This window comes from Bactrocera latifrons, unplaced genomic scaffold, assembly GCF_001853355.1.
Source record: "Bactrocera latifrons isolate USDA-ARS-PBARC rearing strain unplaced genomic scaffold, ASM185335v1 scaffold_38, whole genome shotgun sequence".
NCBI lineage: Eukaryota > Metazoa > Arthropoda > Insecta > Diptera > Tephritidae > Bactrocera > Bactrocera latifrons.
This window is the reverse complement of record NW_017537023.1, coordinates 977,278-1,004,361: the sequence shown is the minus strand read 5'-3', so window position 1 is coordinate 1,004,361 and position 27,084 is coordinate 977,278. Positions and strand designations below refer to the sequence as shown.

The 27,084-nt window shown below is 36.8% G+C and overlaps 1 protein-coding gene across 4 annotated transcripts in view; it reads left to right on the top strand.

Moving 5' to 3' along the window:
• LOC108972123 (protein cappuccino) overlaps positions 1–27,084 on the top strand; it is a 109,530-nt gene that overhangs the window by 67,171 nt on the left and 15,275 nt on the right. For all 4 annotated transcript variants that reach the window (XM_018938604.1, XM_018938607.1, XM_018938605.1 and 1 more), the window contains 2 exons: positions 204–770; positions 10,738–11,301. In XM_018938604.1, coding sequence (XP_018794149.1) covers positions 204–770; positions 10,738–11,301 — 1,131 coding nt within the window. The remainder of the gene's footprint in view (positions 1–203; positions 771–10,737; positions 11,302–27,084) is intronic.

The following is a 27,084-nucleotide window of genomic DNA, read 5'->3' as shown; positions in this document are numbered from 1 at the left end:
CACTCAAAATCGCTTTGCCAACGCTGCAGACGCGCTCGATGAAGGGGAAGTCTATGATGAGTACAACAACATGCTCATCTCCTCCGGTTGCCATAGTGCACGGCAACAGCCACAACTACTGCAACAGCAACAACAACAACACAATAACTATGATATTGTTCTACTTAAGGAATTGTCAACAAGTTCTGATTCACTCTTTACAGACCCCATATCACCGCGTAGCATTGGCGAACAACAACAACAACACAGTGCAGAGACGGCAGCAAATGAATTGGACAAACGTACACACTTACGCACATACAATCGTTTGGCAGCGCGTGGCCTCAACGATTTGCCAACGCTTATCAAAGACCGACCGATCAGCGAGATCAGCATAACATCGGCCGATACTTCGGGTATACTCTCACCGACCACAGCACGTGCTGTGCACGAGCTACAGCGTCGACATCGCGCCGATAAGGTAGCACATTTGTCCGTCTCACAAACGACATACTTGGAATTAGTGCCCGATACGAGTCCCGAGCTCGAGTCGGACAGTCCGGATGAGCAGATGGCGTTGCAGCTGGGTAAGAAATTGGCACAAGTGCTGAGTAGTAGCGGCAGTAGTGGCAGCGCTGCCACAGTGACGCCACAAGATAATGCTGCCGTGGGCTCTGTGGGCGGTGCAGATCTCTTCGGTAACCTGGCGAAGACCAAGAAAATCGAATTGCATAATTTATCGTCGAGACTGGGAACGGCAGCAAACACAACACCAACAGAGGAGAAAACAGGTGAGTGAGTGAGGGCTTTTAATAAAATACTACCTTTAAGATCGCATTTAAAAAAGTATCTTAATAATAGCCCCATCTTGGCTGATTTTCTTAAACCAATTCTTTGACCTCTGAAGTCGACTATATTTTCGGAAGTTTAGTATTGACTGCCGGTTAATGTCCGACTTCTTCTATAAATTTTACCTTAGTTGCATTTTGAAGCCCTACCATCCAGATCGGAAAGGAGAGGACTTAAGAAGATTAGATAAATATAGGCATCCTTACATGAGTTAAGTGAGATGTCTCAAGGGACATACTGAGTTCATAAAGAAAACAAAAACCTATCAGAGAAATATATGATCTTAGCAAGATGAACCAAGGTCATACATTGTTTCACTAGTATAACTTTACTTAAGAGTAATATTATCGATAAATTTTATTAAAATATCTCTCATATTGACTGATATACCATTCATGGAACGTAGTCAACCGAAGGTATAAAAAACATTATAATAGATATATACATCCAAGTATTGCTGGTTATCATCTATTTTTCGTAGTTGTGACCAATCCAAGATTGACGCTACATTTTTGGTGAGGTTAACAGGGAATCAATGACTATGAGCTGCTATCTTGCTGTCAAACTCTTAATTCGAACCGAGTGAAGAAAGCAATCGCGTAGAGGTAGTCAGTTTTGGCCATTAGACGAGGAATTTTGTTCCATCAAGGCAAAGACAAACCATACACACCATTAGAGACTCGGCAGAGGCGCCAGGATCTTGTTTAGATTGTTTTTATGTACCAGCATATAGGCCAAAAATCATCAAACTATTAATTTGGAAGAAAACAATCCCTCAAAAGTGGTCTGTTTTGACGAATAGACGAGGCATTGCGTTACATCAGGATAATGCAAGCCTACACACATCTTTAGGAACTCGTCAGAAACTCCAAGAGCTTGTGCGGAAGGTTATCAACTTATACAACTTATAGTCCCCACTTGGCAAATGACCAATCACGCTGAAAATTAATTCGTTCCAAATTTTTTGTTTCACATACGACAACGTCAAGATAAAGGGTCAAAACGTAGACAAGACAGAATTGATAGTCAGGAAGATTTTGTTGTGCATTTGGTGGAGTTGGGTTGACATTGAATCAACTCTACTATGAGCTGCTTCTCCACGGCCAAACTCTTAATCCGGACCGGTAATGTCAAAAATTGAACCATAAGAAGGAAACAATCGTCCAGAAGTGGCCAGCTTTGACCAATTGTACAGATATTGTGTTCGAATGCCACACCACACGTATCGATAGGGACCAGCCAGAAGCTTGAGAACTTGGTCGAGAAATTTTTTATGAGTCTACGTTATAGTCCAGGCCAGGCAGCAAGTGATTACTATCTGTTCTAGTCTATGGCGAATGATTTTGCTGGTGAAAAATTTTCCTTAAGAGAAGACAAAAGTTTATATGAAAGTGAAATTACCCTCAAAATTATAGCAAGTTTACGAATAAAAAATATACATTTTTTACCAAATTCGTATAATTCTAACAAACCTAAATAAGAACTTCAATTTATTTTAAAGATAATGGATCTCCTTTTAGTGAAGCTTATTTTTTATCCCTACCTCCATAACAGTGAATCCCTTAGGGGGCAACTAACACTCTGTTTGTTAAGAAAGCGTTTACACTCTGTGTAAGTTATTTTCCCAAAAACATTTCAAGCAATTTTTCGAGTGTTTCTAATATGTTTTCCGTTAATATATTTGCAAATATTTGCATACAAAGACTGAAGACTTAACAGGCAATCAAACCAAAACAAAATAAAATAATATTTAATAAAAATATTTAAGTCTTTAAGCTCATCCACTTGCTGCTCCGTGTTTACATTCCATTAAGCGCTCCATTTGCGTAAAAATAATAAATAAACAACGCCAACCTATCAACGTGCCATTACAGTATGCGCTCACATTACACACACACAAACTCACATAGACATACGCACATATAAATGGTAGGTCAAACACATATGACCGACTTTTAGGCGCATGCTGCTAGTATTTATTTACCCATTAACCCAGTCAAAACAAATGCGGCAAAAGCATTTACTTTACCCCTTAACACACTGCCGGCGCAATTGAGTTGCATGTGAACAGATACATACGCACGCACACACACACACATGTACACATATAAATTCACGCTGGCTAAAATTTGATAGTGGACGTGAGAATGTGACCTCAGTGGATGCTTTTCATTTTGCACATGCACACACACACAAACACACACACACACACACAAGCAAAATAAAAAGCTACAAGCGCAAAGGAGACAGTGGGATGTATGTAGAAACGATTCGTTTACAATTACAATACCGTTACTTGGGTATAAGTATGAGTTGTGTACTGGCAGCCGCATCAGCTGTGCTCACACACACATGCATATAATAGACACACGTGCTCGGCACAAGCTGGGAATTATTTAAATATCCTTTCAACCAACAAATCCTAGATCATGCACAACTTCATTTGGCTGGCGACGAGACAGCGCGTGTGTATGCGAAGTAAATAAATGGTTGCGGAATTGCAACCGCAATAATTGGGGATACAGACACATGAAATATGTCCAAAAATTTTGGGAAAATTCCTGTTTCAAAAGCTTGTAGTAAATGCATGAAGTTGTAATACTGACAATAAGATAACTTCTTTACGCGTTTTTAGACATATCCTATTCCACGATTGGTCCTGTAACAAACTAATTAGTTCTCAGAGAGTCTACAACCAACACTATGCTTCGTAAGTTTAAAAAAAAAAACAAGCAAAACGTTCAGTTCCACCGAAGCTGTAATAATCTTCATAAATACAAAATATCCCGATCCGAGATCGGAGATTCTGTCTTGGATTACAATCCATGCCAAATTTCGAGAAGATATTTTGTGAACTAAAAAATTGTTTTCTCTACAAAGACATGCATTTGATCGATCAGTTTGTTTGATAGCGATTTGCTATAGTGGTCCAATATCGGAAATTATTACAAATAAGCAACTTCTGGGATAGCAAAGGACGTGTGTAAGATTTCAGTGCGACATCAGAAAAACTGAGAGACTATTTCGCACTTATACAAACAGACGGCCATAGTTAAATCGACTCAGATCGTCTTGCCGAACACTTATGTACATATGTACTATATATCTTGTGCCGGTTTTAACACTATCAGCGCCCTGGGGGAGATTTCTACGGCGTCCTCCAACTGCAATTCAAACCCATTCGAAAAAAGGGAAAACATTTAATGAAATAACCGTTTATTAAAAGAAATAATTATTTATACATTTATTACAAAACACTAATAAAATTTAACTTTTCTGGCCTTTCTATTAGCGAACTCTTTTATAAGGTTGTCAAAGTCGTTGTTTTCAGCAATTTCGATTTCAATTGACAAAATTGCTAAGTTGGTATTGCTAATAATATTTGCAATGCTTATCCATACATTTGGATACAGTTCTTGTAAGTTGCAATCTTTGATGAAATTTAAAACAAAAATGGGAGTAACCACATTTTGATCAGGCAAAAAGGATATCAGACTTACAAGTTCATCACACAACATACAACCATCTATGTCTGATTTAGAGTCTACAGTTAATTTTTATTGGAGATCACTACAGAGCTTGACAAGGTCGGTTTTTTTTTTTTGGAATCTGTTTAATATTGTACAAAAAAAAAAAACAAGATTCCGAGTACTCATTTAACTGTTCGTACCTTTCATTGACTGAGATTAATCTAGTGTCCAAAAGACAGTTGAAAAATTCAACCTCAAATTTCTTTTCTGGAGAAGTTATAGGGTCATCGCGTGCAATTTCACTAGCTAACGCCTTACACGTCGAATTCTTGTTGTAGCTCGAAATAGAGGTTCAATTTCTAGTTCTTCGGCCAACTCCTTCGCAGTTAAAATAGCGCTTTTAAAGCCTGTATTTCTGTAGTCTTCCAAGAAATTGCAGCATTTTTTCAACATTTCTGTACATTTACCAAGATCCATATCTGTTGACTGTAGAGGTTTACTCACAATATTTATTCGATAAAGTATGTCATACCAAACAACCAATGAAGCTATGAAGCTGAAATCCTTTAGCCAGAAGAGTAGCCTAATGAGACACTTGAACATCAGTTTTCTGAGTTTCAAGAGCCAAAGTAATCAAAGCATCATGAATAGTACTAATTTGATAACGGACTGCTTTAACACTACTTATTCTTGCTTCCCAACGTGTGTCACTGAGCTTTTTTATAGTATATAGTCCCAAGTGATCGGTTAGAATTTTCCATCGATGAACAGAAGCTGAAAACAATGTGAACAACCTCTGAAGTACCCATGACAGCCACACGGCACATAAACAGCTAAGTGGTTTATGTCGAGAATTCTCCTTTGAACCCCAATATTTTTTCCTTTCATACATATTAGCCCCGTTGTCATAACCCCGACCCCTGCAATCTGTCTGGTTACTACTTCGCGTCTGTTTGTTTTAAAATAATTGTTTGGTATGTGCACCGATTATATGAATTAGAACCATCCATGATGCTGAGTTTGTTACGCTTCGCTAAAATAACGCTAACTCTTTTTAACCAAAAAGTTAAAAGGAGATAGACAATGTGTTTTCTATGATTGGGGATTTCCCGTAAAATGAACCCCGATTGAACAGATTGAATAGCGCGTTCCATTCAAGTGTTTCTAACATAAAAAAAATCCGCTTAATTTAGGGAATTTACGACTAAGCAGACCTCGAACTATGAGAATGAGTTGGGGGGCGCCTGCGGCGCCTGGGCGGTCGCCCAACCGCGCCCTACCCTAATACCGCTACTGACTATATATATATATATGCTATCTAACACCGCTACTAACTATATACATATATACTTTATAAGGCCTCTGACGTTTCCTTTTGTACATTACAAATTTCGTAAACTTCATTGACTTTTCAATTTTGCCATACTTTCAACAAATTCTTATGCGACCTCCAGCTGATAGTACAGTAAATTCCTTGCAGAGCTGAATAGTCCACCGCATGTCTCTCAAAAAGTCACCTTATTGATCTTCACTGACATCAACACATAGAAACCCTTTCCTCTTTTACTCAATTTTTTTCTCGCACACTCATAGAACCGCTGAATCATATATGGTTTTCGTCTACTATATTGTTTTAGCAGACAAATCCTCTCTCGATGAACAAATCAAGGCTTTTGGAATCTCTACGCTGTATATTAAGGCTGAAATTGCTCAATGATATTATTTAGAATGGACAAGAGTATACTTATAACTCATTCCTTCATCCAATTATATGCAGGTTAAGATTTGGAGCACGTAATATTTAATGTACTATAGACAACGAATTAAGTAATTGACCGAAGATGCATAGAACGGCACTCCCTTGCCATAGATTTGAGGTTCTGGCCAATTACATATTACACGATGTTTCACAGTGTATACAACGGAGCGAACATTTGTTTCTTCCAGGTCATAAGTATAACATGTATATTCTGAGCGCTTGTGATTCGATCCTTTTTCATTTTCTTCTTCACACCGATTGATAAAATTTTCTGTGCCTCTTTCCATCTGACAGTATTTTAAGCTGTTAACACTCATTGATTCCAGTTAAAACTATTTCGTTAGACAAAGTATGTCTGAGTTTTACTGTTTCCTTATCACTAATTTAAAAAATTAAATTAAATTAAATTACACATGTCTTCGCTTGCCAAGAAATGTCTGATTTATCGAACTAATTATAACCAGCAAACAATATTTTACGAAGAAAATCACCTCAAATTGTTCAATATCAAATTTCCAACATTAAAAGCTTTTTAAGGGGTTACAATGGGTTTGAACTTAACTTAGAACATGCAGAAAAAAGGCTGAAAATTGTAGTTTTGGCAAACATTGTTACAAAAAAAAAATTTCATGACTTTTTTTGTCAATTAGTTGCTATCGGGGAAAAAATGTCTTGTTAAATCTTGACAACCGAGTGTAGCTAGCCTTGAGCGCGCAAGTTCTCATGGCTGTATCTCCGAAACTTTTACTCTGATCAATTTGAATGTAAAACAATATGCTGGAGGTGTTGTAGAGTTTAGTAAAATAATAAAAAAAAATCGATTTTTTTAAACCCGTAAACCCATGTAGCACCTTAACCTGGAATATAACGGATCCAGCTTATACTGGGGTTTATTTCTCTTTTCACTGTGAAGAACTCGGATTTATGTCCAGCTACAAACTATCACCAATCTTCATTTTCTAGGATATAATATTTGCAAGACTTTGGTGAGGGGTGCAGCTGCGACAATAAATCTGCATTTAACCTCACAATAAAATAATATGTGGTTCAGGCTAAATTACAATTGATAACAAAAAACTATAAACATTCAAATCCCTGCCTTCCTTATACAAAACTTAGTCAAAGAAGAAGTATAATTTTAGATCTTCGCTCACATTTTTCTAGAAGACGCCGACTCACCGATTGCTGGTTGCCCACTCTACCTAATCAATATTATACGTATGGCGATCGCTAAGAGACGGTTATGAGTTAGATGAATAATGGCTTTTATAACAGAGTTTAGGGACTTATGCTTTACAATATGATTTGTTAAGCGAAACTTACACTTTTTATAAAATCATTTAGTGATACATTTATTATAATGGCAACATCTTTTTGTATGCATTGACCGCATTTACTTAATGAAAACCTTTCCGGTTACCGCAGAACTTTTCTTCGTCTACTAATAACCAGAAAACAGAAACTCGAAAGTGTCGATAAAAACCATTTTTGTTTTCAAAATTATAAAAAAAAAAAAATATATACCTTAATTGATTTCATAACAATCATCTATATTTTCATAATAAAATTGCGATAAATAACCTTTTTTCTGTTAAAAAGTTTTCGGCATATCAATATGCCTATCAACTGTAAATTCTATGCAAATGCGCTGTTATTTTAAAACTTTCCAACAGCACCCGTTAGCCTCTAATTAAAATCCTTCAACCCAAAAAAATGCAAACATATTAATTATACCCCTTACACTTCACACCGTAGACAAACAAACTCGCAGCTTCGCTCTCTTACTCTCTCTCTCAAGCGATAAGTTTTTAAACGTTATTGCCTAAGCTTTTATCGCGATAATTTTTTCATTTTTCTTGAGTCTCCTTTTCATGTTTATTGACCTTAAAAGTATTTTTACAATTATATTGAAAGCTCGTTGCACAAACACAAGTACTTACTTGTGCAGAATTTTTTTTACTGTTAATTAAATCAAGTTACTTTATAAGCACTCACGAACGAGAAGAAGGGCTTCAGCTAAATAAATGAGCCGTTCGAGACGGACGTTGAGAGAGGGATAGCCTATTTGGTGTGGGTTAAAAAACGACTTACTTAAGGGATACACAAATGTACTTGTTTGGTGTGGTTGTACTGTACATTTTTGTACAAATCATAAACATAAAATTTTAAAAATATTATAAAAGTAATGATAAATATTATACGATGTACAAAAGCCGGAAACTTGGGAAAAACACGAAGGATGTCGAAGCATTACAAAAAGGGATGCGGGATTAAAGAAATATTTTTTAGTATTAAATAGCGTGATGACAAACGTTTTGAGGTAGAATGTATAAGTCATATACTTTTATGACTTGACACATGACGCTATAAGATCACTTTATTTTTTATTGGAACTAACAACCATGCCAAATAAACTCCGTTCCCACAACAATCGGGTCTAAGTAACCGGATGGGAACCGAATTTTTATCGTACCAAGAACTATCACTCGGCTACATTCCACGAAGTTACTGTAGACATGTTTTGACACTCCAACAACAACAATTATGCCAAAACTGACCCGTCTTGCTTCAAAGAACTGTCAAAAATCATCAGAATCCTAAGGTTTTGTATGAGACATACCACAATGACATTAATCGCTGACCTAAATTTCTCTATATTTGACGCATTACGGCTTGAAGTTGGTTGCTGAAACCGTTGTGCAGAAGCGAGCAATATAATTGCAAAAAAACTACTATACTCCAAATACATTCCTTCAAAAAATTCCAAAAGAACTCCGCATTCTTAAAACTTCTTCCGATCATTGTACTGTTTGGTACAATTTCCACGCAAGTGGAGTCAAATCAAGTCAATCCTAAAACCTCGTTTTGAGTTTTCCTCTCATACAGAATTCTTATATACGGTTCTTTTCTGCTAGCTTCTTTTCAATTCAGTTCATCAAATAACACCTATTCCGATCTCTAAAGGGTTGCTTTAAGGCTCTGATCTGCAGTTAGTTCGCATAAGTCCTACTAATTTATGGAACCAGTTTTACAGTCTTTAGTAAACTGGAGCTTGATATTGGGAGGCACTGACTCTCAGCGTTCTGCTTTTCAGTCCAGTTCATCAAATAATTGCTATTCAGATCTCCACAAGGTTACTTTAAGGCTTTGATCTTCAGCGGACATTTCGCACATCGAAACTCACTAAGTTATTCAACTAACTAAATACTGTGATTTAGAGCTTGATATGGGAAACTAACAGGGTGCAATCCGCTGTGGATCGTTATCTTTTGGAATATTTGAAAGCTTTCTCTTTCGAAGCAAACCTTTGTTGTAGTCCTACCCGCCACTCCGATCTACCCCATGATCCTTTAGGAGTATGATCTGCAGCCAGCTGAAATTCTACTAATCTATTCAACCGATCTGTGGACGGTGCTTGAAACTAAAAGCTCCCGGTATCCAACATCTGTCTATGGGCCGTTCTCTTGTGAATACGATCATTTTTAGTTGGAAGCTTGCTCGTCCGAAACAACCTTAATATTCGAAAGCTTTATCTTTCGAAGCAACATTTTTTGGAGACCTAACCTCCTACTCCGTTTTCCACAAAGGATATTTTAGGAGTTTAATCTGCAGCCAACTCTCATGCCAAAACCAAGCTGAAAACTCTACTAATTTATTGAATCGACTGTGAACGGTAAACTGAAGTTTGATACTGCAAACTATCGGTATCCGACATCCGTCTATAGGCCGCTATCTTGCGGGAAGGATCATCATCATCATAGTTGTAAACTTGCTCTTTCCGAAGCAACCTTTTTTTGTATATCTATGTGGAGAGTAATTTCATCCATCATCTATCAACCTTGATGTTTCTTAGATTGCTCTAAAAGACTATACTTTAGAACTGGGTGCTCTCAGAATAGCAGCAAATAGGCGCGAACAAGTTGGGATCTTACATTCTGCGTGTCTTTAGCAGCTAGATGGAATATTTTCTACCGATTTTTCTAAGATTTGTTTCTTAAGGCAATTCAAGCTCAAGAAATGTGAGAAACAAAGTAAAACTGGATCCAAAACGAACTACCAAACATTCGAAAATGTTAACTTTCCAACTCCGGGGTTTTCATTACAGCGCTAATTATCTAGCTTCTTACCGCTCTTACTACACATTGTAAAAATGTTCCATCATATGCATATATATTCTTCTTATTAACGCCTCTTTAAGACAAACCACGGCACAAATGTTTCTTCCTTGTTGCCCCGCAGTTGAGGGGGTTGTTTTTCCGAGGTTATTTATTTTATTATCCCATTATTGTGTTTATTGGCAAGGTTCATTGCCTTTCATTTGTTCTCTTTTTTTTTTTTTTTTTTTTTTTTTTTTTTTTTTTTTTTTTTTTTTTTTTTTTTTTTTTTTTTTTTTTTTTTTGTTTTGTTTCTTTTATTTTTATATGGACTTTTTATTACTTTTTGCTGATTTCCTTTTTCTTTTCATTTCCTTTTTTCCGGCTCATCACCGCCTGCCAAAGTAGTAGAGCCCGCAAACAATTACAAAGAATATAAGTTCGTCTCATTTTTGTTAACAAAGAAACGTGTTTTTCGTTTTTCTTGTTTCTTTCATGGTTTGACGGCGGATACTACGGCCCCACCATCACCACCACCGGCACCAACAAACGCCTACGCCTACAACAACACCTTCACGTTCGCCAGATGCCAGCACAACGAACAGCAAACAGTTGCCGCCTTCGACAGAAACTCAATCAACCGTTATAATTTCGTTTAAATCATCGCAAACACCTGTTCAGTCTCAGCAACAGCTACAGCAACAATCGCCAGCACCAGCGACACCGCCTCCAACGACACGGACGAAACGGGAAACCGCTAGCGTGTCTACCCCAACCACAACCACAGCGACAGCGGCTGCGGCGACTGGCACAGCATCGGAAGTTGCTGCATCAACGCCTACGAATGCTACAGCAACAACAACTACAACAGCAGGAGCGTTGGCATCCACAGAAACTGGCGTTCTAACAGTAGCAACACCTTTGACACCAGCCACACCCAGCAACAATGTACTCAAACGAGTCGCCTCGCTCACGGCTGAGAAGGCAGCAGCTACAGCCGCCGCCGCCGCCGCAAACGCTATTAACGCCAATGCAAACGGAAGTGCGAGCGCCACCGGCATGGCCGCGCATTTGGAGTATATCAGCGGCTGTCGGCGTCTATCTTATGTGCCGGAGAAGTTAAGCTTCGCTGCGTATGAAAAGTTCGAAGGTAAGTAAAACAAGCGTGTGCCTGTGTTATGCCAACCTGCCTCTCTGCCTGACTGCCTCCGTGCTTGCATTGGTCCCTGCTGCTGGCTTTACTTAGTCCGCAACGCCTCCGTCCTGTCAAATGAGTGCGCCGCGCGAAAGGATGTTATGGCATTGTGTAGTATCTTCTTTGCCGCCGCTGCCGGCTGGCTTCCCCGCCCGCTCTCACTTTTGTGTGTGATTTGGTGCGCAAATTTGCACACGTTTTTATTATTCATACACCGGTATTTACCTTTTGTTAACTTTATCAGTGTGTTGATATTTTTTCTACTCACACTTGGTGCGAAAGATTTGTTTCCTTTTTCGAAATTTTCTCTTTTAATTTCTGTTTAAATATTGACGCATATTGTAAGCGGAAATTGTAATCTTGAGAATCAGCCAAGTCGAACGCACCTACCGTTAAGTAAAAGTAGAAGGAATCTTACACAATGCGCGCACTCTCACTCTCTCAAGCACTCGCCGTCTCCTTAGCTCCACAGTTACTTACATTGAAAAGCGGAAATTTCCAGCTCTCGAATATTTAATGTAGAATTTTATAATGATGTTTGAGGCAAATAATCTTCGATTAGCTTCTCGCTGCGAAAAAAAACGGTTTAATTGTGTGCAGTCAAGAAAAAAAAGTCAAGCGACATAGCAGTGTAATGCCGTTAAATGGTAGGTAATTGAAAGGTTTAAATTCTTGCAGCAGTGTTAGTAAAGTGTCTTAAGTTTTGCTTTAAATTTATGCGAGAAAGCGCAAACTTTTGTCGCACACTGTAAGTGAATTTTATGAAATAATATCTTAAGTTGCGTTGATAAATTTTGATGCCACAAGCTCAGTTAATCTAACTACATTGCAAAGTTGGTAGAGTAACAGTCGCACAGTGTGCTAAGTTGGCTTCGAGCTAGGATTTTCTGCAGTCCTTTTTGTTTTTTTTTTAAATGTAACGGTAAAAAATTGCCAAAAGATGGCATATTTAGTCTCTAGAGTGCTGTTTATTTTCCAAGAAACACAATGTTTGGTTTTTGCCTAGTTTCAGATCTAGTTTAAGTATTATACGTAGACTAAATATAAAGGGATTCAGTATACGTATAGACATCATATTATAATCACAAGGACTACAGGGACCTCGAAACTTTCTTGTTCTAAGGAAAACTATTAAATTGCACTTTTCCATCAATGGGATTGCAACAACAAATCTTCCTTGAAAGAACTAAAAAAAAATTGAGTTGATATAACGAAGAACTACCGAGCAAAGGATGAGTAAACGAAAATAAAAATGTTAACTTCAGTCACACCTAAACTATATTACCCTTCAAAATACCAAAAAAAAACCATGAAAAAACACTAATTTGATGGGTCAGTTTGTATGACATACGTATGCCATAGTAGTCTGATCCATATCTTCGAAGATTCTATCATTATTTTAAGCAATAATTCGTGCCGAATTTCGTAAAGATATGACAGCTCAATGCTGTGGTGTTCCGGAGACGGTTCCGACAATATGCTATAGTGACCCGATCTGAACCAATTCTTCGAAGGTTGTACCGTTCCTTTGAACAAAAATTCGTGTCAAATTTCGTGAAGATGTGCCAGCTATATGCTGTAGTGGTCCGATGTCGGCTCCGACAAAAGAGAGAAAATTCAGAACGAAATCTCAAAAACTGAGAGAGGAGTTCGCGTATATACAGACGTACAGACAGGCGGACGTCGCTAAATCGACTCAGTTTCACATTCTTATCATTTATATGTATATATTTAATAGGGTATCCGTAGTTTTCTTCTAGGCCTTACCAACTTCGTGCTAAACTTAATATACCCTGTTCAGAGTATAAACAGCTCCTTATTGTCTTAACACACAATTTATTATATTATCCCAAATTTAGATTAAATGTAACCCTTATAAATTCTAATGATGCAATACTCATATAGGCTGGCCATAAGGATCGAAATCTTTCTCATACTTTTCTGATTTATGAAAAACATAATAGATTGGACTTCTACTTATATATAATACGAAAACTTCTTTGCAAGAACTAAAGGAATTTGACCCAGCAGTCAGTTTATCGGAGAGCTATTGAGCAGATGAGTTGCAAAGAGTTGAACATACTCCCAGTTCAAGTTTTGAAAGAACTCCTTTGTTAAAGCATGGAACATTCTTCAAATCATGATATCAAATAGTTTGTTAATGCAAAGGTAGAGACCCACTACAGAACCCTGAGCCAACTACAGGAAGGTTAGTGAACTTAACCTCAAGATAAAGCATATACAGAAATAGTAACCAAACGACATAGGTACATTTTTAAGCGATAACTGAAACTATCTTAGACTAGATTATAGACACATAAAAAGTGGAGGGCTACTCGTAAAACATACTTCTTAAAACATATATTTAAAGGTTCAACGAACTCTTAAAAGTTCTGAAACAAATCCTTAAATAGAGAGACGGTTTTCGAGAAACGAAAAATAAGCTAATGGGCACTCAAATCACAACCCTACTAAAGTGAGAACCTTATCAATTTTTAACCCTCCAATATATAAACGAAAGATCAACTTGACTTCATAGAGTAAAATACATATAAGTAGATACCTACGAGCTTTGCTATCTGGCTTATCTATGTAGTAAGAAGTGATTATCATTCGAGGAAATGTTGACTCTCATCAATGTTAAATTTGTAATAACGCTTGGTTTACAGTACGACGGAAACGCCTGTGAAGCTTGAAAAGCCCGAAGAAATAGTAATATTCTAAAGGAAGCTATTTTAATATTTCGATTGTGACATCTCTTTTTGTCTGAGAATCTTGACTGAAATTCAGTGACACAAACGCACACAAGTATGATGGTATATATATATTATATGTATATTAGCTGTCCCGTCAATCTTTGTACTGCCTCAAGATTGTATATTGAAGGTTATTATAAAAATGCCGAAACGTTTTTGATATTTTCCTTCCAATTTTCTCATTTTTCCTCACCGTTCAAATCTTCCTGGACTTCCACGAATATTTCAAGACTAAAATTAGTCAAAACGGTTCAGCCGTTCTCGAGTTTTAGCGAGACTAACGAACAGCAATTATTTTTTTATATATGGGGTAGTATTTTTGTATTTTGTCAATAGATGTCATCGCAGTCTAACGTACTACCAATCACATTGTGCCACACCATGCATATAATCTTGGAAAGGTGAGATTTTAAGCTTCATTTAACCAAAAGTTTAAAAAAGTTACAACTGTTCAAGAATTTTTTGAAATTAATGAAGAAATTCGTTATATTTGAAAATTTTTCTATAAAAAGGGAAAAATAACACGCACGCCACCAATGAAATTTGTGAAGTTTACGAAGACGTTGCTGTATCAGTTCGTTTAGCACCACAATGGTTCGCTCACTTCCATTCTGGAAATTTGGATGTGAAAAATTATCGACCTATCATTGAAAAAGTCGATAAAATTATTAAAGGATTGAATAGGACCGTCACATAAACAGCCATTACATCGCTAAGGAACTTAACACTCATCAACAAACGGTTTTGAATTATTTTAAAAATACTGGCTACAAAAAGAAGCTCGATGTTTGAGTACCACATGAATTGTCTGTGAAAATTTTAATTGACGGAATTAATATCTGCGATTTCTAATGAAATCGAACCATTTCTGAAGCAATTGGTAACAGAAAACGAAAAATGGATCCGATATGAAAATAATGTGTGAGGTGATCATGGTCCAAGCTTGGTAAAGCTCAACAAATGGTCGCAAAGCCAGGATTGACGCCTCGAAAGGTTATGCTGAGTGTTTGGTGGGATTGGAAAGGAATCATCCACTATGAGCTGCTTCAGTCTGGTCTAACGATAGATTCTACATTTTGCTGTGAACAATGAAGGAAGCAATCGAAAAAAACGGCCAGAACTGATCAATAGAAAGGGCTTCGTCATCCGTCAGGACAACGCTAGGGCACACCGAAAATACTGGGAGAGTTTGGATGGGAAGTTGTGATGCTTCCACCATATAGCCCTGACCTTGCACCATCAGATTATCATTTGTTTCGGTTAATGCAGAACTCCCCTAATGGAGTAACTTGACTTCAAGAAAAGCCTGTGAAAATTACTTGTCGCAGCTTTTCGCCGATAACCGATGGAATAATATCTCCAGTGGAAAATGGTAAAAAGTGGTCGAAGAAAATGGTACGTATGTATTTGGTTCAATAATGCTCATTATAAATATATAAAAGAAAATGAGTTGAAGATTAATTAGAAATACGAAAAGACTTTTTCGAACAGCCAATATCTCAACAAAAAAAGAAGATTTCGATGGTTAAGTTTATATGACAGCTATATATGACAGAGTCGTCCGATATCGACGGTTCCAACAAATGAGTTGCTTTTACAGAAAAAAGAACGTATGAAAATTTTCAGATCGATACTCAAAAGACTGAGAGATTAAGGGATATAATTTTACCCAGAAAAAATAATAATATGCCAAAACTCAGTATTCTTCAGTGAAAAAAAAAAAGAAATTTTTAACACATCTTTAACACCAACAAAACCACTGTGCGACTTTTGAGATTAGCAAAACTTCTGTGCGCCATCATTCCGCAACAGTCAACATACAATGAATATTACAACAACCATATAACCAAGCCAGCCAGCCAGCAACCAACAGTGTTGCACATTACCAAACAATGCAAACAACAAAATTAAAGGCAACAACAAAACAGATGCCATAAAATCGCTAAACGGCATAGAGCATAGCAGCGCAAAGAGTGATCGCAGTGCAAATATTGTTGCAAAATTATATGCATGCAACATTTTACATTGCAAACAGATGCAGATGCGGCAACGCATTTCATTATTGCAATACATGGAGCAACCATCTGTGCAGCGACATTCCCTACGCCCTTACCCTGCCGCTTTCAGCACCAGAGATAACAAAAACAGCAACATTCCGAGAACCGCCCACCAGCCGCCGCCACCTTTGGCATTTCAGCAGTTTTATCATGACATGAAAGGAAAGCTCACACGCCAACCATCTGCGATGACTTGTATTGTGGTGCACAGGATACTTACAGCGACAAGTGTTGTTATGGCAAGGAACCTTGCAACACTCGAGCTGCCTTCCTGCCTGCCTGTCTTCCTGCCGCTTGCTGTTGTCAGTTTTATTGCTGTCGCGTATAAATCAGATTTTCGTTGTTTACCGAAAATCCATACCGTCAAAGCACACAACAAACGGGCGAGAGGAGAGTTTGTACCAATTTCGCAGCGCTTCGGGTTTAGCGTGGACTAAGCAGAGAGTGAGGTGGCGTGCAGTGAAGACTGCCAACTTGAATGCGTTTATTTTGCAAACACCGCTGATGGTGGCAATAATCATCTACACTTTGTTGGTGCAACCGTATAAGCGCGCTGCTAGCAAAATGAAGGACACTGACAATGTGCGGCTGCAGCGGGAAGATGGCTTAGCATTGCAACACCGTTAACCGGTAACGCATTAAAAATTTTATCTCATTAGGTAAGGCGCGCGCAAGCTCAAATGCGCTATTGGCTTATCGTTTTCATTAGCTCGGGGTTCGGGGAATGCGCTAGAGGCTTGAACGGGAGGAATTTGGGATATTTTGTGAGACGCAGGTGGTGCGAAGTACGCACTATAAATTATCATTATGGCGCAAATGAAGTTTGTTTAATTAGTAGCGTTGAGAAATAGGCACTTGGAAGGCGTAATGAGGTCGCGCTGAGGCATTGAAAATGACATGTAAAACGAATTGGCTGCAAGTCATAAAATCTACTTTAACAAGTGACCTACAGGGCATACGTGGGTAATAAAAGAAGATATGTTTTTTGTTAGGTTTGAGAATTGAACCTTTAATAGATGAATTAAATAGTGTTATGGTACGAAGGTAGCTAAGATTGCTTGCGCTCGCAAAGTAATTGATCAATATTCACATTAAAATATTTGGAAAACGTTAAAAGTGTATCCATAGTACGCTTGATATACTGATATCATTTTTGTGGAATCCTTGAGAAATCTCAAGTATTCAAACTTTTGCAAGCTTAGAACTTAAATCCACCAAACGCAACCATTTTACCGAGTTTTTCGTAATATTTCTAACGAAAAATTGTAATGGTTTTGAAGAACTCTCAAAAATATTCAAGAGAGTAAAATAAATCTTAGTTTCGTAGTTACATTTGAATCATTTGCTCGTTTATATAGGAAGCTCTTTTGACCAGCAAATACACTTACAAAACAAGAGATTTTAGTCTCATGTATGAGGTACTTGGTTGACCTGCCTTATTAGTCAATAACACGGAGACAAAATCACCGTACCCATTCCCCATTCGATGACGATGGAGCTGAAGGGAAGTGCACAAATCAGTTACTCAACTGAAAAACAAGAAAGCGGTAGGGGCCGTTAGATTAACGGCCGAACTATTCAAATACGCAACGAAGAACTAATAAGGAGTATGCATTAGCTTCTTTGTAAAATATTGTCGGAGGAAAGCATACCATACGATTGAAAATTACGTGATATTCTATCGGGTATACTGTGTGAAAGATTAAAACCCACCGTCTACAAACTTATTGGACCTTACAAGTGACCAGATATTCACCATACCACAATTATTGGAAAAGACCCGTGAAAAGTCAGTCGACATACACCACTTCTGCGTCGCTTTTAAAGTTACTTTTGGTATCACGAAATGCCGTTATGTCTGATTTTGCTATCCCTGCAAAACTAATACGACTATGTAAACTGACGTTGAGCAATACCAAAAGCTCCTTCATGATCGGAAAGGACCTCTCCAAGCCGTTCGATACCATACGAAGTTTCATACAAGGCGACTCCACATCGTGCGACTTCATCAATCTGCTGCTGGTGAAAATAATTTGAGCTGCAGATTTGAATTGAGAAGGTACAATCTTCTATAAAGGTGTACAATTTTTGCTGTAAGCCGATGACATCGATATCATTGGTCTTAACAACCGCACAGTTAGTTCTGCTTTCTTCAGACTGGATAAGGAAGCGAAACAAATGGGTGTGACAGTGAAGGACTGCTTGACAAAGTATCTCCTGTCATCAAACAAACAATCCACACACTAGCGACCTGGCTCCCAAGTCGCTTTTGATAGTTATAACATCGAAGTCGTAGATAATTTCGATTATCTTGGAACCAGTATAAACACCAACAACAATGTCAGCCTGGAAATCCACCGCAGGATAACTTTTGCCGACAGGTGCTACTTCGGATTAAGTCATGTCCTGTCTTGATGAACAAATATCAAATTTTACAAGCCACTCATCAACCCCGCCCTCCTATATGGAGCTGAGACATGGACAATGACAACAGCTGATGAGTCAGCGTTACGAGTTTTCGACAAAAGGAACTGCAGTTGATTTATATTCCTTTGCACATTGACGACTACGAATACAGCATTCGATGAAACGATGAGTTATACAAGATATACGACGACATTGGCATAATTCAGGGAATTAAGAGACAGCGGCTACGATGGCTATGTCATATCATTCGAATGAATGAAAACACTTCAACTCTGAGAATATTTGACGCAGTAACCGCCGGTGGAAGCAGAGAAAGAGGAAGACCTCCAAAAAGACTAGGGGGATAAGGATTTGGCTACACTTGGAATCTATAATTGGCGCCAAACAGCGAAAAGGAAGAACGACTGGCTCGCTGTTGCAAGCTCGGCTATAACCGCGTAAGTGGCGTCTACGCCAATAAAGAAAAGACTGTTCTCCCGTTAGCTTATTCTTATTTTTATTTCCTCATTTCGATTTCGAAAAACGATTTTTTTTACATTTATCGCCTTAATGAAACGTTTCCCTCTCTTATGACTAACTTGCTTCACAGGAAATGCTTTCAGAGATATAGAGTTTGCACCAATTTCATTAAGCTATTATGATTTCGTGTGCAAGATTGTAAAAATCAAAACAAGAACCTCCTCAATGCACTTTACCTTTTCTCATCCATCTCGAGTCTAACTAATATATCGATAGAAAGAGGTAAGAGACTTTAATTGATGCATTTTCACTCGCAACGCCAAGCTAATTTATCCGAAAAGTCGAAATAGATAAGGGAATTTTATAAAAGCAGTTGATATCAGATAACGGCTTTTCGGATGCCAAAAATTTCTTCGGCTCACTCGGTGCATGATTAATAAATAGTATAATATATTTCAGAGTTCAAATGACACAGATAACTGAATTTTGAAAAATCTTTAGAATATTTTCGAATTCCACAACTTGAGACTTCAAAAGCAAATATTTTAGGATGAAAACTTAAATTACCTCAAAAGCTTCATGAGTGTGCTATTTAAAAAATTTGATTTCATAAAAATTATAATAATTGGACCGAAAATGATAATTCTGTTAATAAGGATGTAGCGCCACCTAGCGGTGGAACCTCTTTTTGTACGTTGTTCCCACATCATTATACATACATATTTTTTATGTAAACGAAAACCGATCTCAAACCAAGTTCTGATAATAATTCTACTATTGCGCCATCTAACGAGAGCTTTTTTTTTTGTAAATGGTGAACTAGCCTGGTGGCTATATAATTCGAGAATTAGCCAAATCGGGCAGAAGTATAAAGAAGAAGACTGCACTTCAGCGCCGTCTAGCGCGTTTTAAATACACAGAATCAGCAAACTGAGAATACCAACGGGGTTACAACGAGATTAGTTATAAAAAAATAAAAACACAAATTTAATTATATTTGAAACATACATACTAAAAATTAAAATGTATAAAGAAAGTTTTCAAACTTGTAGTAAAAGTTGGAAAACTTTTAACTTTGAAAAGCTCAAGGTCAAAATACAATGTATAACGGTTGTTAGAAGACAAAAACTTGATGAAAGAAAGCTCTTTGTAAATATTGAGAAAAACAACTACTCAATAATTTTCACAACTCAATTTTTCCCACGCACATGCTAAACATTTATTTTCAAAACAATAAATTTATATATTTTTAATAACTGTAAATTATTTGACACCGCAGTATCAACGAGTTAATACACACACGTTAAATTTTGCGCTCTGTGCAAACAAATGATCGAATAGTACTTAGAAATTATCAGCCCTATAAAGCAAATGCTAAACACTCAGTTAGTATGCCTCACAAGACTATATATACTAGTCAGCATTTATTGAAATACACAGTAGGAAAGGCAATTTTAACGAATTGATAGGACGCCAGTAAGCTAAAAGGAGACTTTACGTAAGGACGAGGTCAAGCTGATTTCCATGCCAGTGGTAAGGCGATTTAATATTGCGATGCCTCAGGGAGTAATAAGTGATCCTTACAATAAGCGAACTGATGAAAAAGAAAACATAAATAAGTAGGTTAGAAGTTCAGTACGTGATTCCAATGATTAGGTCAGTACCCATCAATTTGAAGCAAAATGTAATAAATTTTTTTTATAAATTCAATTTCACATTAAACTAAACTTATAATATAGAATTCGATTAATTTTCTTCGCTCTCAGAATAATATGTTCAAGTGGAGGCCGTTTAGAGAGCTCCAATCTAGTCTCTCATATCTCTAGTTCCATTACATTTTGTGAGCGGACTCCAATTTCTAGTGCCGAAACGTTCAGAATGTTGAAAAAAGCCTTCGCTGATTATTGTTTTTCGCAAGCCAGGGTTTTTGATAGGTAGAAATTATTCAAAGAGGGTCGAGAACGCGTTGGTGACAAACGACAGGACGGCCATCAACATCAACTGATGACCAACAGGTGAATAAAATAAAGGAATTGGTGCTTAAGAATCGACGACTAAGAGTTGGCATATCCGAAGGTTCAGTGGAAACCATTTGAAAGATTATTTGCAACTAAGAAAAGTGATAACACGATTGGTTCTAAAATCATTCATTTTTCTCGAAAACAGCATCGCGTTAAGATCTGTGAAGCCATGCTTTTTGACTACTACGGTGTAATAAAACGTACTGTTAGTGGCGATAAGTCTTGGAAATATGCCCACGACCCAGAAACAAAAGATCAGTCGGCTGAGTATCGTAGCAAAGGTGAGCCAAAGTCGAAAGAATCACTTCAAAACAGATCAAAAATCAAGGTTATATCGATTTTCCAATTTTCTTCAATTATCGAGGTGTGGTTGACTCCGAATTCCTTCCGAGCGGGAAATCTGTCAACTAGGAATACGATTTGAGCGCTAGTCGTCGTTTGCGCGAAGCTATTCGTGAAAAGATGCCGGAATTATGGGCCAACAACTCTTGGTTTTTGCACCACGAGAATGCTTCGTCGAATACTGCATTAATTCTTTGTGAGTGTTTCGGGATTACTTCGAGGAGAATGACATAGATTTGGAAGAATAAATTAAGAATTTTAAAATTATGAACAAAGTCTGACTATTTTTTGCTCATGATAGCACAGCTATTATCAGACCCTTTGGGAACTGCTTAGGCATTATTATTGAAGTTGAGAACTAGTTCTTCGTCAGACTCGTTAATGCTTTCCAACAGGGTAGTCCCACAAATACTTAATGCTCTATCTCTCTAATGACATCAACTCTTGTGAAAACAAATATTAGTTACCAAAATAAATCAGTTGCTCGCAGACTGACTGGCAGTGTTACGCTCAGCGCAGCAGTCAACGGTTATCAGCAACAAGCCGGTGATTTGATAAGCATTCGAAGCATTTTCAAGTGTTTGCCAGCTAGAAAACACCTTGACTTGCCTTGCACAATTGTTGAGTGTGTCAACAAAACTGTTAGTTTTTCTCGAATGCTTGACGCATGCAAATGTAAAAAGTGAGCGCGAACGGAAACAAGTTCAAAGAAAAATAAATTACTAGAAATGTGAAAAGAATTGAAATTAAATATAAAAATTTAAACAAAACTAAAATAAAAATTGCATTGAGAGCAAAAGTTTTTAAAAATAAAACAATGTCGGTGACAAATGGCGACAAGTATCACAAAAGTGATGAGATCGTGCAGAAAATATTCAAAACGCCGAATTTACAAGGCTTCTACGACGAGTTGGAATGCGCGGATATGTTCGCTTACGATGACTTAGACTATGCCGAGAGCTTGGAACTCCAGCCAGCGAACGCCTTAACTGTGATGCAATTAAAAAAATGTGATTGGGAGCAGGAGCTGCGCATAGCGCCACTGAGTCCACCCACACAAGCGAGAAACCGTGGCAAAATGCAGTTATCGGCCGGTTGGTGTCCCTTACTCGCCAAATTGGTCAGCATTGATGCGCAAGATTACAAAATTGATGTGCCGCCGCAGCAAAGCCTGGTACTACACGGCGGCGAAGTGTCAACAGGGAACCAAACACTAAAACAGCTAGCGGAGAGTGTCGTTTTCAAAAGAAAAACACTTGTAGTGTCAGCTGGTGATTTCGGCAGTGTGATAAACTTGACACATACAAACATTTTTGATAAATTAAATTTCAAGGTCATACGAAGTACGAATGAAGAATATAATTTTTCGATCTCCGCACACATATTAAAAAATTTTCTCACTCTTTACTATTGTGATATTTACTTGGCGACGCAAATTGAACGCCCATTGCGTTCTTTTACCGTATTAGAACCTAAGTTATCAGCCCACGTCCAACCTTGCATCGCAAACAATAGCAACGTGGGCGCGCCTGATAAATTGGCGTTGCCACAATTGCACCCAGTGGCTTATTCATCCACTGAATTCGCAACTAAATGTAAGTTTATAACAAATAAAAATTAAATTAATGATTCAATAACATTTATGGTGTAAATTTGACAACTCACTGTGCAGCGCCAGATTAGAAGTAATATAAAGACAACAACAACAACAAATTATATCAACAATAATAATCAATCGAAAAATTGAGTGTTATTGACTCATACTGCGGTATACTTATGCACTCACACATACAAAGATACTTAAATAAATAAATAAATATAAACAATGATCTTCAAGTGTTATATATCCGATTGTCCTACGTCACTGGAGCTCAGCCATACATTCTTATTTACTAGTTCATTAGGTTTTCTCACAAGTGTTGAACGATTAAATACAAACACATTTCCTTGTTACTCAGCAGAGTTTTAAATTTATTTCCTAAACAGAAGCAACGCCAATTACGAATAGTTCTATCATATCCAAACAACTCATTTAAAGCTGAGGCAATAAATAACTAAGTTGACTCAATTTAGCTGAAACATTGAAGAGAGTATTTGACGGCGATTTTCGAAACTTGATATGTATGTTAAAATGTTCTCTATTTTGCGCATTTATATTTTTTCACAGGTGGCAACTCAATTTTGCCAAATTTATTTAATTTGACGGCGATCTTCGAAACTCGCAATTATATTTTTCGACATTTGTTTTTTTCGATTATTTTGTAAAATTTATACCGATACCGATTTGGGGAACGCGTTACATTTTCAAATAATTTAAGCTTAAATTTAAAAAATGTGGCAACTCTATTAGAAAATAATGCTCACATTCTGCACATTCTTAAAAAAGTTTCTTTGAAAACGATCAGATTTCATTGAATGCTTTCTAAAATACCTGAATTAGTTTTTAATAATTTAAATTTTTCGAAAGCTGGCAGCCTCAATAGAAAAAAATTTAAAACAAATTCTTACAGATTTCCTCTACATCAAAGAGAAAAAGATTTCGGGTATATTTGTTGAGATACCTTACACTTTATAATAACTTCATGTTGAAATTTTTTGAAAGCTGGCAACTCCATTAGAAAAAAAGTGCTCATAGCAAATATTTCCAAAATTTCTCTACTTTAAACAGTTACAAATTTTAGTTTCTAATACTTCTGATTTTAAATTTTTTAAAGGTGGCAACTTTTATAAAAAAAAAGTTTTACTCGAAGCAAATCATTACAAAATTTCTCTGTTTTAAAATGCAACTTTTTTTGTGGAACGCTTTCTAAGATACCTTACCTTACATCTGGCATTTTTATAAATTCTGTGAAAAGTGGCAACTCTATTAGAAAAAAAATGTGCTCATAGCAAATATTTACAACATTTCTACGCTTGAAATAGATACAGAGCTTTTTAAATGCTTTCTGTGATATTGTATATTTTTAAGTACTTGCAGATTTACATTTTGTGAAATGTGGCAACACTATTAGAAAAAATTTTTACTCAAAGCAAATCAGAGCTTTGTAAGTACTTACTATGATATTTTTTTATTTTTTAAAACCCTCAGTTATATATTTTGTGAAATGTGGCAACTCTATTAAATATAACTTTTAATCGCATCAATTCTTTTCAAAATGTCTCCACTTTAAAGAGTTACAAATTCTAGTAAACGCTAGATTAACATTTTCTAATACTACCTGTTTTAAAGGTGGCAACTCTATTAGAAAAAAAATGCTCAAAGCAAATGTTTCCGAAATTTCTGTACTTTAAAGATATAAAATGTTTGGGAATACTTCCTAAACCATTTTACAATTCCAAATTCCGGTTTTAGAATTATTGATAGGTGGTAGCTCTCTCTTGTTTGTATGCTATATGGAGCTAAATGTTATCGCTATCAACACTAAGGTTCTATCATCAGAAGTCAATAGAGACAGATTGTAGTCCCTTTTTTTAAGATAATAAATTAAAAAAAAAAAACCACGAAACAGAAATAAAAAGCTGTGTTTATCATAGAACCCTAAGTTAACCTCTTAGTTGAAAATATGGACATTTTTGATTAATTTGCTGAAAGGGTGTATTTTCTCACCTTTGTTTCACTACGATTTTAGCCTTAGATTCTCTAAGACAAATTTTCAATAACAGTTAATAATTCAGAATTTTCAAATCTTTTACTATAGTTGAAGGAATTTTTTGAAAATATCGAAATGTACATGAGATTATGCTACCAAACATAAGATTTGTGCGCGAAATGATGATAAAACAAAGTAGTAAACATTTAAGTGGCCTTGTGAAGGCCAGGGTCTTAGATTAAATTCTCTATTAAAAATATCAAACTTGATTTATTTTTCTTATAAAGCGCTTATCTGCTGATTGAGTAATAAACCCAAATACACTTCTAATACAATGTACGTGTTATTGTTCAGCAAGCTAATGTTCGTAATTAATTCCCAACGATTATATTCATATTCAAGCAAAATAAAACTTCTAGCCTTCTGATAAGATTGTTCAAAGGAAGTTAGAAAAAATAGCTTCTTTTTTACTATTACCTGAATACAATATCATTGTTTAGCTGCAGTTTATTACTTTCAGTTTAGCTGCAGTTTATTACCACCTTTGACTTTTCATCAAAGATTACCTCATTTTATAATTTTTAACATTATCTGTTTTTTATATGGCTGAATGAGATTTTAACCCAATAAAATGTGAACGTCTTCCAACAAAAAAGTGTTCCCGGAAAATATCTTCAGTTTTCCTTAAACTTGATTTTCAAGTATTCGATACTCATCGCTAAAAAGATCTTCACTTCTATTAATAAAAACTACTTCCATACTTATCACTATCCAGAGCAGGTAGAATGTTAGGTTAGGTTACGTAGAATGACTGTCTGACAACGTACCTTGAGATGACGCATTGTGATACCACCTGGACTAAATTCCAATAATCTATGGTCTTTGAATCTTTGAACAACCCCGTACTTCCGATGAAATTTATCAGTGTAAACTGTTTTTTCTCTACAACCTTCGAACCGTCGTCAAGAAACTCTCGACTGATAGAAATTGTTTTATAGCTTCGCCTTTTGTTCTACCTACTGACACCTTATAGTTATTATGTGGTCTGCATTTATTTTAAATTTTAATAGTCGGCATGTCCGGATCAGATTCCATTCATAATACGTTGGTATGCTTGTTGAGATCTTGACTCCACACAAACTCGGTTATATTCAGAACAAATTTTTCCAATAAATATCTACAAGCTCTCAAAGACAAATAGTAAGTTGGTGCTCTGGCTAGCTCTGAGTCATTTGCTCACAATTACCAGGAATATCACAATGTCCTGGCAACCATTGCAGATTCATCTTGAAATAAAATGTTAGATCCACCAAAACTTCATGGCATTCATGACTATCTTTGATGAAAGCCCAAGCGAATTTACTGATTGTAAAGTTGCTTCACAATGATAGGAAGAGTCGACATCGAAGGATCAAAAAGCGACGTCGCTATGAACGCTTGGCCGGAACAAGCCAGTTATCCTTGTGGTAAGTTTCTGACACCCACTCCCACTCCCCAACTGGCAATGTCCTTGAATTGGATCATACCTGAGTGTTAAAGTTATACCAAATTTCAATTATAGTAATAACACCGAAATGCTATAATTTCATTAAAATAAGTTTACAATTATATAACAAACTCGTGGTACTTTGATCAAGAAGCTTGCATCAAAACGCAATACCATAAGATAATAATGGCTAAGCAATGATACAAGTTCCACTTAATCAAGTAAGTAAGGAAACAATAAGAAGGAAACAATTGTTGATATATAACCTTATGCTACACTGACTTTACTTATTGTAAAGCCGCTTCGCTATCTGTATATAACGGGTGATCCAAGTAGAGGTACCTTTTTCGCCTTACCTCTGTTTTTTCTTTAAAAAAGTAGGGAACCTCGAAATACTACTACCTACTACTTGTTAGAACAAGAAGGCTTTAAATATTGCTGTGATCGCCGCTTGGACACTGGAGTGGTCTGGTGGACTGAAGTCATTTTCGGTAGCTAACTTTGATGGAAAGACACCTCCTTGCGATTATCTAATTTGGACCCAGCCGCATAGATACTTATCCCGGCGTCGCTGTCTACCTCACCTCTTTCTCACTCTTC